Source organism: Notamacropus eugenii, chromosome 5 (genome assembly GCF_028372415.1).
Source record: "Notamacropus eugenii isolate mMacEug1 chromosome 5, mMacEug1.pri_v2, whole genome shotgun sequence".
In the NCBI taxonomy this organism is placed as follows: Eukaryota; Metazoa; Chordata; class Mammalia; order Diprotodontia; family Macropodidae; genus Notamacropus; species Notamacropus eugenii.
The window spans coordinates 110,524,992-110,538,535 of NC_092876.1; the positions used below are offsets into that span (position 1 = coordinate 110,524,992).

The 13,544-nt window shown below is 39.4% G+C and overlaps 1 protein-coding gene across 1 annotated transcript in view; it reads left to right on the forward strand.

Moving 5' to 3' along the window:
- The first annotated feature begins 933 nt into the window (after positions 1 to 933).
- Positions 934 to 13,544, forward strand: part of RUBCNL (rubicon like autophagy enhancer) — a 40,575-nt gene continuing 27,964 nt past the window's right edge. Inside the window, exons 1-3 of the mRNA XM_072610580.1 lie at positions 934 to 1,231; positions 5,359 to 5,462; positions 7,647 to 7,761. Of these exons, the coding sequence (XP_072466681.1) occupies positions 5,394 to 5,462; positions 7,647 to 7,761 (184 nt within the window). The 5' untranslated portion in view covers positions 934 to 1,231; positions 5,359 to 5,393. The remainder of the gene's footprint in view (positions 1,232 to 5,358; positions 5,463 to 7,646; positions 7,762 to 13,544) is intronic.

A 13,544-nucleotide genomic window follows, 5' to 3' on the forward strand; every position in this document is an offset into this window, starting at 1 on the left:
ATAGACTCTGTGAATCTGTCCACTCTGCCATGACAGTGCTTTAAATATATATATATATATATATAGTTTAAATAGGACATAGAATGTTAGCTCCTTGAGGGCAGAAAATGTTTTCCTTTTTGTCTTTCTCTTCCTTGGTGCAGATGCTTATTAAGTTCCTGTTGAATGAATACATGAATGAATGAATGAGTGAAAATAAATGACCTAGTGTCTGCCATCAAAGGAGTTTACCATTCCACTAGGGATAGGTGTAAATAGAGGAATGCTCAGAATTATAGAGTAATCCTAGCTCTACAGCTGAATTTACCTTTAAGAGGTAAAACTCCCGAATTTTAAAGAAGAGAAAGGAGGCTCAGAGGAGACTTCCCCATCATTTATATGAAGTACTTCTAAATCCTAAAAGCCTTTTTACTACTCAGATCCATGATCCATGCTATCATTAATGTGCTCATTAAGTACTGAATATTCAGAGAGGGAAAAGCTATGGAGATAAAGAAGGTCTTAAAGGACAGAATTCATGTCTGGTCAGCCTGAATCCCGATTTCGCTGTTAAAGTGGGGTAGAGCAAATGGTAGAGCAAAAAATAACTGTCTCCAATCAGCTATTAAGGGTTACTCTTCTTTCAGTGGATAAAACGTGTATTTTAAACGTATTTTAAAACACTTTACGTACAAGTCCTTCAGCTAGTGCAGTTGTTGTAGGTAAGTATATTGTTATAGTATATTGCAATTGTTATAGATAATTTTATAGGTCAGGAAACAGAGGCTCAAAGGATGCTAAGGGGCTTCCCTCATCTCACTGAGATATTAAGTGTAGGAAGTGGAGATTAATTTAGGTGGCTGTTACACTTTAGCGTAATCTAGTAGAGGGGGCTGTCCCTGACCTGCAGCACCGCCCCTTACCTGGACACACCCAGCACCGTTAGGTAGCTCTACCCCGAGCTCAGAGGAACCTGGAGTTGCACCCTATTCTCTAGACGGGATCGTGATGGAACAGGAACCTGGCAGAGAAGTTTGTTCCGCGCAGTAAAAGTGGCAAACGTGGGGGGTCAGTGGGTGCCCCGAGGCTATGAGTTCCGCCGCTGCTGGGGAGAAGATCGCCTCAGCTCCGCCCTCTCCGCTTCCCTCTGTCGCGGCTCTCTGCTTCTGCCTTTCCCTGCAGCAGAGTTCTTCTCCTTGACCTTTCCCGGCCCCTAGGACCCGGCGCTAGGAGCGGGGTTCACCTCTGCCAGGTAGGACCGTAGTCCCCAAGGTCTGTCCTGGGAACAGCCTGGGAGGAGTAGAGAGTTTTTTAGAGGATGTGCGGAGGCAGAGGTGGGCACCGAGGGGCTTTTTCAGAGGAGGAGGGTGGGTGAGGGTGAGTGAGAGCAGAGGCGGCAGCCCCAGGGTAGGTGTCAAAAGGATCAGTTATTTAACCGTGAGTGAGAAATAAGCGACAGGCTCCACAAGATCACGAGTTCGTGGAGTTGGACAAGACTAGAGGTTATCTGAGCCAATCCTCTCGTTTCACGGACTGGAGACCAGGGTCTTCCTTCTAGGGCTCGTGACTTGTCCCAGGTCACAAAGCAGCAGAGCTGCCATGAGGATCTGGGAAAACAGATATCTAGGCAAATTATGTGTGGACAGCGCTCCTGGGTTGGAATGGTGCATTGGAACGAAAATATATATATACGTATATATACATATATACGTATATATATATATGCATATATATATATATATTCTTCAAGGCAAAGGACATTTATTTCAGCAACTATCGACAGCGTACTATGTGTGCAGTTCTAGGTTCCCTCTCTTTCCATCTCTGCATTTCTCTCCTTTCTCCTAAACTCAAAAACATATTGAAAAAGTGAAGCATGTGAATGGGGAAGCGTCACGTGGTGTAGAAATCCCCCAAGACAGCAAAAAAAGTTGTCCTGTAACATAGCAGCTACTAGTGGAGTGGATTCCCGTGGTTATTTCTTCAGCCCAGATGTATAACAAATGGATATGTCTGGGCTGGTTGCATTGCAGGAAAGAAGATCCTGACCAGGGTTTGTAGTGAAGCAGCCCAGAAGTATTACATTTTATTTGGAATTTCCTCCCTCTCTCTTTTTCACTCCAATGTGGCTGCCAGGAGAGATCCCTAGGTCAAATCAAACTTTTCCCTCTAAGACTACCTGACTTGGGCTTATTCTCCTTTCAAAATTGTATGACAGCTTCTGGATAAGTTGAGGGATTAGTTGAGTATGTCACCAGAGAGGATGGGGAATCAAACCTACTGGTTACTTAACCTGTAAGGATTTAGGACCCCTAAAAGAAAAAAAAAAGTTGTACAGTGTTTTGCACTGTTGTCATTATAACAGAAACATTCACAAAATTTCAGAGTTGGGAGGGACCTTACAAGGGGTAAAGGCAAATACCTGATCTGAGAATCCAGAGACTGAAAGTTAAAGAAACTTGGCCTCTTTCTTCATCTGTTCAATGTTGATAAAAATCTTTTCCCCCAAAAACTCTCAGATGGGGACAGGAATATTGTTCCTACTTGAATGGTGGTGTTATAAATAAAATAATAGATATATAAAGTAAAAAAAATATAAAATTTAATTAAATGTGAAACATTCCTCTCTAATCTGTTCTCTCTTCCCCTTTTCCAACTGTTGCTCTCTCTTCTCCCCCCCCCCCCCCCAGACTGGCAGGATCAAATATAATACATTCCAGGTAAAAGATAATTTAGCTTCTTTTATAAGAAATTCAGAGAAGAGTCCTTCAACCTCCTACTAAAATGTTTAACACTCACTCAGGGTCAGCTGTTTTCGAAATATACAAACTGCCATTTTATTTTCTTATGAATCATTTTCCTGCGTGCAGGAACTGGTGATCGTTTTTGTAAGTTAACAGAAGGTCCAATGCTCTTAGGGTATTGAGGGTGTGATGTGGGCCAGGGTATTGGTAGAACTGGGGAGGAATGAGTTAACCCCTGCTGTCCTAGGTCTAAACCACTGTTTCATTGCTCACAATGATAGTGAATTGGTCTGGTAGTATTCCCCATGTCCCACCCACCCCATCAGTATCCTGACCCCGTAATACAAGGGTGGCACTGCTTGTGGTGGCTATCTGCTCAAGAAGCATCACATATCCAGTCTTATGTTAATGAATCCCACTTGTATATATTGTACCTGCATAAATCTTAGAATGTTACCTTCCTGACTCAGAGATTGTTTTCTTTTGGTTTATTTCTATTTGATTAATTCCATGCACCCATTGGGGTTGTTCAATACAGTTGTGATGAGTCCTGAGAGGTGGAGAGGTATTTTGTTTTATTTAGTAATATACCTATTTGCTTCCTCATTGGCCTTCCAAAATAGGTTGGAGTTCTCATTTTCTCATAGTGTAAATAGTTGTAGGGGAAGGAACATCAGAGACAGAGCATAGAAGAATGAAGAATTTCCTTTAGATTATTTTTTGTGAGAAAGGATGGTTGGAAAGTAAAATTTTTTAAAAAGCACATCCTATTATGTGGGGACAAAACTTTCTTACCCATCTGAGGTAGTGTTATATGCCATAGACAGGTAGCAGCAATATGGATGGGTGAGCAAGCTCTTATGGATCTGAAATAGATTCTATACCTACAACATAGGAAAGTTTCATTTTATCACATGTGACTTACACTGAATTTCAGAAGGCAAACCCCATAAAAAATTCTCACTTTATACTTAACAGCTAGTGAGCTTATGTGGTTTATTTGTAATGACTGTTTTTATCTGGAAATCATTTAAGGGTTTTTAAAGAGGCACAGGGTGTAGGAAAAAGATTTCCTGAACTTGCAGACAGAAGATCTATGTTTGATTCTAAGCTGGGGTGCTTTGTAGCTAATCACCAAATCTCTCTGAGCTTTCAGTTTTTTCATCTAAAATGAGGAGGATGGTAGTGATGCTTGTACTACTTCCAGGAAGACATACTGTGAAAGGGTAATTAATGACAGGTATATGCTGGAGCTAGCTCTAACTAGCTTATAAGAACTGGTGGATGAATTTCCACTGTGAGTATTCACACCTCAGAAATTGGCAATTGCTACAAATCAGGGCTCAATTGTTTGATGACTGTCTAGAATTAATAATGCAGATTAAACTTGAAAGAATGTGCATACATTTTTGTTTTTCCAGAGAGCCTAAACATTTACTAACACACTCATGTGTTACAGTATAGACATTGACCTCAGCAGGAGTGCAGTAGAAGGCTCAAGGAATGAAGCTATCACTAGACTAGAGGTCTAGGAACTGTAGGATAATAATATATAGAATAATTTAACTGGCATTATATAGCAATGTGAGCCTCACTACCTACCTCCCTGCCAGATTAGTATTAAGAGCATCGACCTTTTCTCTCCAGCACTTGTATAAGCTTCCTGAAGAATGGTTTCCCATTTTAATGAAAGATATTTCCCCAAAGATAATGGACGGATATCAATCAAGGGGTAGGGAAATAATACCCAGGTTTTTCTGAGTTGTGGTGTCTTTCTTTGAATCTCTGACCTCTATCATTTGAGCTTCTATGTTCTATTTGATTCCTCCTTGGGGCGAGTGGAATAATGGACAGTACTGGGTTTGAATCCCACCTCTGACACTTGCTGTGTGGCAAGTCACTTAACCTTGCTGAGCCTCAGTTTCCTCATCTGTAAAAAGGGAATAAGAATATCAATCTCAAAGAGCCATTGTGATGCTGAAATGAGAATATACATAGAGTTCATTGCAAAACTCATAATGCTATAATAAATAGAAGCTATAAGCATAAGTAACTTTCAGATATTAAATGTTTCTGAATTAATACCCAAGTGCTTTTATAACTGGACTATTTACTATTGCTAGCTCTACTCAATGAAACTTGAAATTGATGTTTTGTGAGTTAGTGTCTCTTTAGAATAATATCTTTTCAAAAAGAATATTTCAGATGGGAAAAAGGGAAAATTGTAAAAATGAACAGACAGAATCAGTTCTGTCAATGATGTGCTTGACTATTTATTAATGATTTTGAAAGGATAATATAAATATGCTTATTTTAAATAATATTTTACTCTTAGCTCCAATCTTGTTAAGAGAGATGAAATTTAGATTTCAGAAAATGATGGCAAGAAAAGTTCAAAACAATGCTGTTGCCCTCCTTTGGGAGTCTTCCCAATTTATTCCATAGATCTTTTGTTTGTTTATGGTTGTTCCCATGCTGTCTCTCTTTTTAGACTGTGATCTCCTGACTGTCTCTCCCCTCTTTGCATTCTCAGCATTTAGCAAAATGCCTGGCACATAGTAAGAGCTTAATAAATGCTTGTTGACTTGACTTGAAAATCACCCACTGGTATCATATTCTATCTAATTGCTTTCAGGTGGTAAAGAGGGGAAAAATCAAGACTTTCCCAGTATGTCTTCTCTTCAGTCATTACCACTAGCAACCTACAGTCAAGTCACAAACCAAGTGAGACCTCCAAGTGTATGTAAAGCATTTTTTTTCTTTCTCTTCTCTTCATTTATAAATCATCTTCTAAATCTAACTGGTATAGAGGAAATTCCCATTTTTTAAAATTTTCTGGTTGATAGGGATAGTTCCCTGTCCCATCCCAGCAAATATATAATTTGACTCTCAGCTTGTTTGAGTTACACTGTCATTTTCATCTAAGGTTATGCCAGGCTTGATCTTATGAAATTCTTGTAGGCAGTTAGAAGAAATGTTTGGAATATGTGCTTAACAGGTTGCATTTTTCTCTCCTCCCCATCTGTTGTACTCAGACTTCAGAAAGGAACATTATTTTACTAATAGGACAGCTTTGCATTACGAACCCTGCTCTTATAAAGAAAACTCATGAAACTTTAGTAACAAATAATTATTTAATTCAGGATGTCCTTCTTCTATGATGCTCAAGTAAAACAAGTTTTTTTTTGATCAGAGTAAAATCCTATTTAAAAAGTCTGCCTATAATATTAAGATTTTTAGGGTTTGTTTTTCTCATTTAGAGTTTTTGCTCTCACTTCCCTCCACCTCTTTGTCATTGCCACTAATGAGCTAAGAAATTTAGTGCCTTTTTTTTTTTTTTTTTGTAATTTGGAAGGCATCTTGATAGGTTTCTGGTATATTCTTCATCACATTGTATTGGTTAGAGATAAGAGAAAGTAATAAGGGTAGAAAGGGAAATAATGCTAGAGGACCTTGATGTCCTTATAGTCCTAAAGCGCTGCCCCTTCCCTCCCTGCTAAGCCTAGCCTCTCTAAGGTAGTGGTCTGTATTTTGACGGTTAACTTCTTTTTTTTGTAACTAAGTTAGATGAAAAGAGCTTCCAACCTATCCTCAAGACTCAAGAAAATTCATTTCCCTTCCTTCTTTGCAGAAGTGAGATTCTGGATACAGAATTTACACGTAACATCAAATACAGTTGACAGGTTGCATGGTTTGCTGAACTGCTTTGTTCCCCCATGTCTGTAGGAAAAAAGGAGTGGCTTATTGTGTAGGGAAGTGGTCATTTTTGAGATGAAGGTCATAGCAGAACAAAAGACATCAACGTAGTTTTTTTAAGTATTTGCATCTCATAAATATAAAAATGCTACTGAAAATATTCTGGAGAAAGTTGTACCAGGTGTGAAAAATAACTTAAAATTTTCAAAATGCTTTCCTCACAGCCACCCTGTGAGGTAGATTCATAAGGAAGAGATTGTCATCCTCATTCTTCAGATGAGGAACTTGAAGCTGAGAAAGGAACTACAAAAACACAATTTTTTTCGTTGCTAGTTGTAGTCCATTACCACACTAGGAACATACCATGCATGAAGGTGATGAAGAGAACACCTCCACCCAGCTGATTTCCACTTCTCAAAACTTAAAGGGCGGCCATAAAATTTCAACAAATTTACTGTACAAAACACTCAATGTCTCTTTCTACCCAGAACATCAATTAACTTTTGTTCAAGATCAATGCACATTGTCTGTGTTCCAAATTCTCTTATTGGCAACCTGAGTTATCTGTATGCCCTGAACAGGAATAAATTAAGTATAACTTTATCTAATAGGAACCTGTGCGTTCAAACAAGCTTTGTTTCAGGAGTCCTACGCAAATTCCTGCTGTTCTCACCTTAGTCCAGACTGATACAGTGAATGAGAAAATTGAATTTCTTGTTTTTCCTTCTGAAATGCTCATTAACAGTTTGTATTTCCTGAGGAAACAAAATGTTATTTGAACACGAATTTACACTTCTGAAATTCAGAGTATATTGAGGTTTTTATTAATTGCCTGGCCTCTTCTCAAAGGCTAGTTTACTCAGTTATAGCCACAGTAAAGCATTACTTTATTATGGTGTCTTTGGGTTTAATAAAAACAGCAATGTTAAAACAACACTGAGTGTTCTATGTGATACAGTTCCCTTCATCTTCCTGGGCTTCCATCCCTGGGATCCCTTCTAGCTCTAAAGAACTATCCTAGTTATGATATCCTAAATAACTATGTATTCTTTGATAGCTTTTTTTGTAATTTTTCTCCAAGTTCTACAGAACTACAGATTGTGGGTTATAGTCTCTTCTGTTTATCTGTCTATCTATCTATCTATCTATCTATCTATCTATCTATCTAATCATCTATCTATCCATCCATCTATCTCTCATTCTGTTTTCAATTTCCTATCCTTACAGTTGATAAACCAAAGCAAACTTGTGGAATTGGGGACTTCAGGACATATTCCTCCATCTCACACCTCACCAAGGACTAGCTGTCTTGTTCCCGTGCCTCAAGTCTCCCTTCACTCAGGTATGAAACTTCCAATTTACCCATGTTCAAATCTGACTCCAGATATTTTCTAGTTGTATGACCCTGGGCAAATCACTTAACTCTGCCTACCTCAGTTACCTCAATTGTAAAATGGAGGTAATAATAACATGTATTTCACAGGGTTTTTGTGAGGAACAAATGACGTAATATTTGTAACTGAGCATGGTGTCTGGTGCATAGTAAGTACTATATAAATGCTTATTTCCCTCCTCTTCCCATGATTAGTCCCATGAACCTAAAGCTTTCAGTCCAGCCTATGAATGCTCCATTTAGTTAGGAAAAGGCAAACTTTTGTCCCCCTCTCTTTAGAAGATGATGTCTATTCTGAGGCTCTTAACCAGTTTTTGAAATTTGCAGCTTCATTCATACTTTACTTACTGGTGGTTAAGAGAACACTGTGTGGTTAAGGGGTCAAGAAAGCTATCCGGCCCTACAGGACAAAAGAGAAGACGGAGACAAGGGCAGGGAGGGAGGATAGAGGAGAGAGCAGATAGGTCACAGGGGCAATCAGAAAGCTTGGGTCTGGGGGGGGGAGGGGATAAAAGGGGAGAAAATTTGTAACCCAAAATTGTGTGAAAATAAATGTTAAAAGTTAAATAAAAAAAAAAAGAGAACACTGTATGTAATGATATCAGTGAACTCATCAAGTTTTCAGTGTTGTTGTCATTCTAATGCCATGCTGGGGAAGAAAACTATCACTGTCTTTTAAAAATTGGAAGGGGCTTGAAAGACTTCTGAATGGATCACTCTTGGTTGTAGAAATAACTTAATATCAGGGCAGTTAGTTGATATAGTGGATAGAGCACTGGCCCTGGAGTTAGGAGGATCTGAGTTCAAATCAGGCTTCAGACACTTGACCCTTTCTAGCTGTATGACCCTGGCCAAGTCACCTAATCCCAAATGCCTGGGGCAGGGTGGGGGAAGAAAAGAAATAACTATCTTGGATTTTCCTCATATATTTTATCTTAACTTTTAACTCTCTCTTCCACATTTTTAAAATTTAAAAACAAACCAAAAAAACCCCTTTCCCTTACGTTATTGAACCTGTCTCTTCATTGCCTGTTCCACTTTCTATTTCAGACATCTCTGCTAACATATCGTAGACATCTTTACTTCTCCTATCTTGCCTGTTTTCTTTGCTTCATCCATTTATTCCATTTCACCCTTCATTTGGTCATTCCATTGCTTCTTGAGGCAGTGTAGTTTAAGAGAAAGAGAACTGGATATGGAGGCGGTAGAGTATGTGAGTCATATCTCTGATCCTTACTAGCTGTGTGACTGTGGGAAGTCACTTAACTTCTCTGAACCTTTGTTTCTTCATCCATAAAACAATTGTACCTAACCTTGCAGAGTTATTTTAAGGACTGAAGTAATTTGCAAACCATTAAGAACTGTATCAATCTCAGCTATTATCTTTAGATACTATGTTTTCTGTGTCTTCTCCTATACTGTGCTTTACACCCACAACAGCTTCCTTCACATCCCAACAATGGGCATTCTTTCAGCATCCAATGAGTTCCTGAAATCCCAGATTATCTCTCTTGCCTTACTGAACTAATTGAAGGAAGTGACAGCTTTGTCCTGTCACACCTCATCCACAAATGAAACTCAAGCAACCTTTTCAACTCAAGAACGTTTGTCCTTGCATACAAAGTAGATAGGGAGTCTGATTATTTTTTGAATTTGTTATATACTTAATCAGTTGCTTGGTCACTTTCTACAGCAATACTGTGTTAGGTATCTTCTAAAAGTTTGGGACCTGTGTATTTGACTATTATGTACTGCTCTGTATAAAGTTGAACCTAAAATGAAGATATGAAGATAAAAGATTAATTTTTCATTCTATGTCTCTCTGGAAAATATTTAAGGTTTTGTTTTGCTGTATGACACTTGGATGTATGACAACTTTTGTTCAAATGCTGGCCACATGTTAACTAATCTTAGCAATTTCTGGATCTCCCCCTGCCTTTTCATGGTTACTCCTGTTCCTGTCTTCTGGCTTTCTTCATCACCCCTCTGACAGCAGACTGTTGAAATAAAGGCCACTTCAGAACTGAAGAGAACAGTGCCTAGTCATTGTCTTAGCCAAGTTAACGTTATTTCCTTCCTAGGGTTTATGTTTTGGGAACAAATAGTGTAATATTTTGTAAAGTGTGACAACCTTATGCAAAGTGTGAGAAGGTATACCAAGTGACTGCTGCTGCCTTTGGGGGCAGTTTAAAGGGGAAGAATATTATTTGGGGGTTTTAAGGGTTTTTCCCAAATGATAGTATTTCTACCCAGTTCGCTGGAGTCAATAGTCTTTTTAGGTTGTGACTTCTGATACTATTGAGGATGCCATCCTTTCTATTACCTAAAATACTGTGATGTATCCAGTCCTTGCTGGGCACCCCGAGACAGCAAGTCCTATTTCCTGTCAGCTCTGATATTACTGGTCATGATATTTACATCAGGAGTTAGTAATTATATCAATATATGTAGATCCTCTCACTAACACCAGATGAAAGCCCTCTTGTCTTAGTAGATGGGTTTAGGGAGCAGCTTTGGCTAAAAATAGTCCCCTGGTGGTCAGTTCTTTGGTGACTTTATTGCTTTCAGCTTAGTTAAGCTACTCTTGGCCAGCAGACAAATGGATTTGTATATAAAGCCCTCACCTGTGATCTTATTAATATAGGGAGCTCCCAGAAAGGTTTTTGTTGTTACTCAGGGGTTTTCAGCCATGTCCAACTTTTCATGAACCCTTTTGGGGTTTTCATGGCAAAAATACTGGAATGGTTTGCCATTTCCTTCTCTAGTTCATTTTTACAGATGAGGAAACTGAGGAAAACAAGGTTAAGTGATTTGCCAGGTCACATAACTAGTCAGTGTCTGAGGCTGGATTTGAACTCAGGAAGATGAGTCTTTTGACTCCATGTACAGTGCTCAATGCTGCCCACCCCAGGAGATAATATCCTCTTATAATGAAGATAAGTAATTGATGGTCTTGGAGAATCTCCTACCAGATCTCTACTAGCTATGTATTCCCAGGAGGAGAAAGCAAATGCAAATTTAAGCCAGAATTCTAGGACTTGGTTCTCTCTTGTTGCCCAGGGTAGGGTAAAATGGAGGGTAAAATGATCTGACTCTTGTTTAAACCATTCTGTAGTATTGTGCTTCCTTTATAGCCTGTTTTGGGAAATAAGGTGAATCTGGAAGAGAGAACTGGTCTAGCAAACAGGGCAGCATTGAGGAGTCTTGGGTATTAGTAGCTGGGTTTGGGGGCCGGGGTTTGAGCAGTGGACTTGTGAACATGGGTGATGTAAAATTTATTTTAATTTTTACAAAACTAGAGAATAGCTTTTCTTTTACATTGTCTATAATTGGGCAAATATAATGCACATGAGTGGTTCTGAGATCTTATTCTCAACTGTCTTGTTCCAATGTTTTTAGGACTCCAGTAAAATAAACATTATTCAGTACCTACTATGGTGCTAGGAACTATGCTAAGCACCAGGAATATAATTAATAAAAAAGACAGTCTTTGCCCTCAAGGAGGTTACAGTTGAATGGAGGGGGTTTACAGGGAGGACAGCATGCAAAGGGAGGCAGGAAACAGGGTGGGGAAACCAGGGGGTACCCAGCGTGGGGGGATCTTGCTCTGTGGAGTTGAAATCAGACAGAGCAACAGATGCAGAGTGCAATGAGCTAAGTCCAGTTTCTTCCCTCTAAAAAGGAAAGCATTGAAAGGAATTTGGTATTGTACCTTCCAGCCCTCCAATCAGAATGGCAGGAAGGCTAAGGGAAGTGGTGTCAAGGCTTGAGCTGTCATGGTAGTGAGTTTAAAATGATGAGCTTATCCTGGGAGAGGCATCTTGTTAGTGTTGATACTAGGCAGTGCAGGAAATGTGAAGTGAGTCAGAAAGACATTGGCAGGAATCTAGTATTGCGCCCTCCAGTCCTCCAACAAGAGGGGAGATGAGGTCCAGGGAGGTGGTGTCAGTCAAGGATGGTGGTGAGTTTAGAGGTGATGAGTGTATCCTGGGAGGGGTGTCTTGATTCTTGGAGTTTGAAGCCGGACACAGCCAAAGATGTAGAGTGGAGACACAATGGCTATAAATAATTATAGTACAGCCCAGTATAATACGCATGTGTTCAATACCTACTGTGGGTAGAGAACAATGCTGGGTGCTGGTGGGGGACACACACAGGAAGTTTAAATGAGACATGGTTCCTATCCTTTTGGACGTTATAGTTGGTGGATTGAGACACCAACAAAGAAATGATACATTGTATTTCATGGTAAATGTTCCTGGTTTCCTAGGTAGCAACAGTATCTACCCAACCCACAGTGAAGTTGAACTCTGGCAAGTATCTAGTAGCTGGATTAGAGGATGTAGCCTTTGGCCAGCTCTGGCAAAGCTCCTGTTTATATGGGCTGTTTTGACAATAAGAAAAGCCTTGCAGAACCCACTCCCTTGACTTAGCCTTTCTTCCCCAGTGTTATATTTGAACTTGGCTGAATTTAGATCAGCAAGTGAAATCAAATTATTATGGCAGGTCTATTAGTAATTAGTTAAACAATTATCAGGAAAGTTATGTGGAACAGTGATCGCTGGTCCTGGAGTCAGGAATACTCATCTTCCTGAGTTCAAATCTGACTTCAAACACCCTGAACAAGTCATTTAACCCAATTAGCCTCAGTTTTCTCATCTGTTAAATGAGATGGGGAAGAAAATGCAGACCACTCCAGTATCTTTGCCAAGAAAATCCCAAATGGGATCACAGAGTCAAACACTACTGAAAAATGACTGAACAACAACCTCTTAATCCAACCAACAACCTTTTAATCCAATTTGGGTGTTCCTCTGATCTCACTTGGGAGGGGTGGTTAATTAGGAGGGAAAAATATTTGAGAAGAAGGTGATGTTTAAGTTGCCCTCCCTCACTCAATACAAAGTCAAGTGCAAGTCATGTCATTATTTCTCTGATGGCATGGTCTTCTTCGGCAACAAAGGATGAATGCACATAAGATGTTTAAATTAATGTTCCCAAGCATAAAGGCAGGATATATGGTTTAGCGAAGCAGACTGGGAATCAGACATAAATGAAACAACAACAACAAATAGACACTATTGATCTACTGGTGTTATCATATTTTTCAGAATGGAAAAATAGAAAGGAGGGAGAGCTAGCTTCAAGAAAGTCCTTGGAAGCAAGTCTTGAGTGACAGCAAAAAAAACCCAACCATTCCCCCAAATGGATTTATAGAGGATCTTGCTCATTCATCTTTGCAGTACTTAAAGCTTTTTGGCTCTGCCTAGCCCCTTTCCCAGTATAAGATTTAAGAAAATCGATAAACCAACAATATGGTTATGACCTTAAATGTTGGGATCATAGGATTTAGAGTTGAAAGGAAACTTAGAGATCATCTAGTGCAACTATTTCATGGTATGCATGTGGAAACTGGGGCCTGGTAAAGGTAATTTGAGCCAGGTGAAGAAGTACCTGTGAAAGTAAACCCTACCCTTAGGACATCCTCTCTAAATGGCACCAGTGATTGTTACCAGCATCCAGTGTCTACTGGGTATATGTGTTCAAGGTCTGATATATTGATCAGATCCTCAGAATGATGAAGTCAGCACTTCATTCCATTAATAAGAATCATCTCAGAGGTAGGCTGTAGGTAACACATCTCTGACCAGTCTAGGAAGGGCAAACTCATGTGCTTCTTGTGTGTGTGTGTATGTGTATGAAAGAGAGAAAGAGCAAGAGAGAGAGGGAAA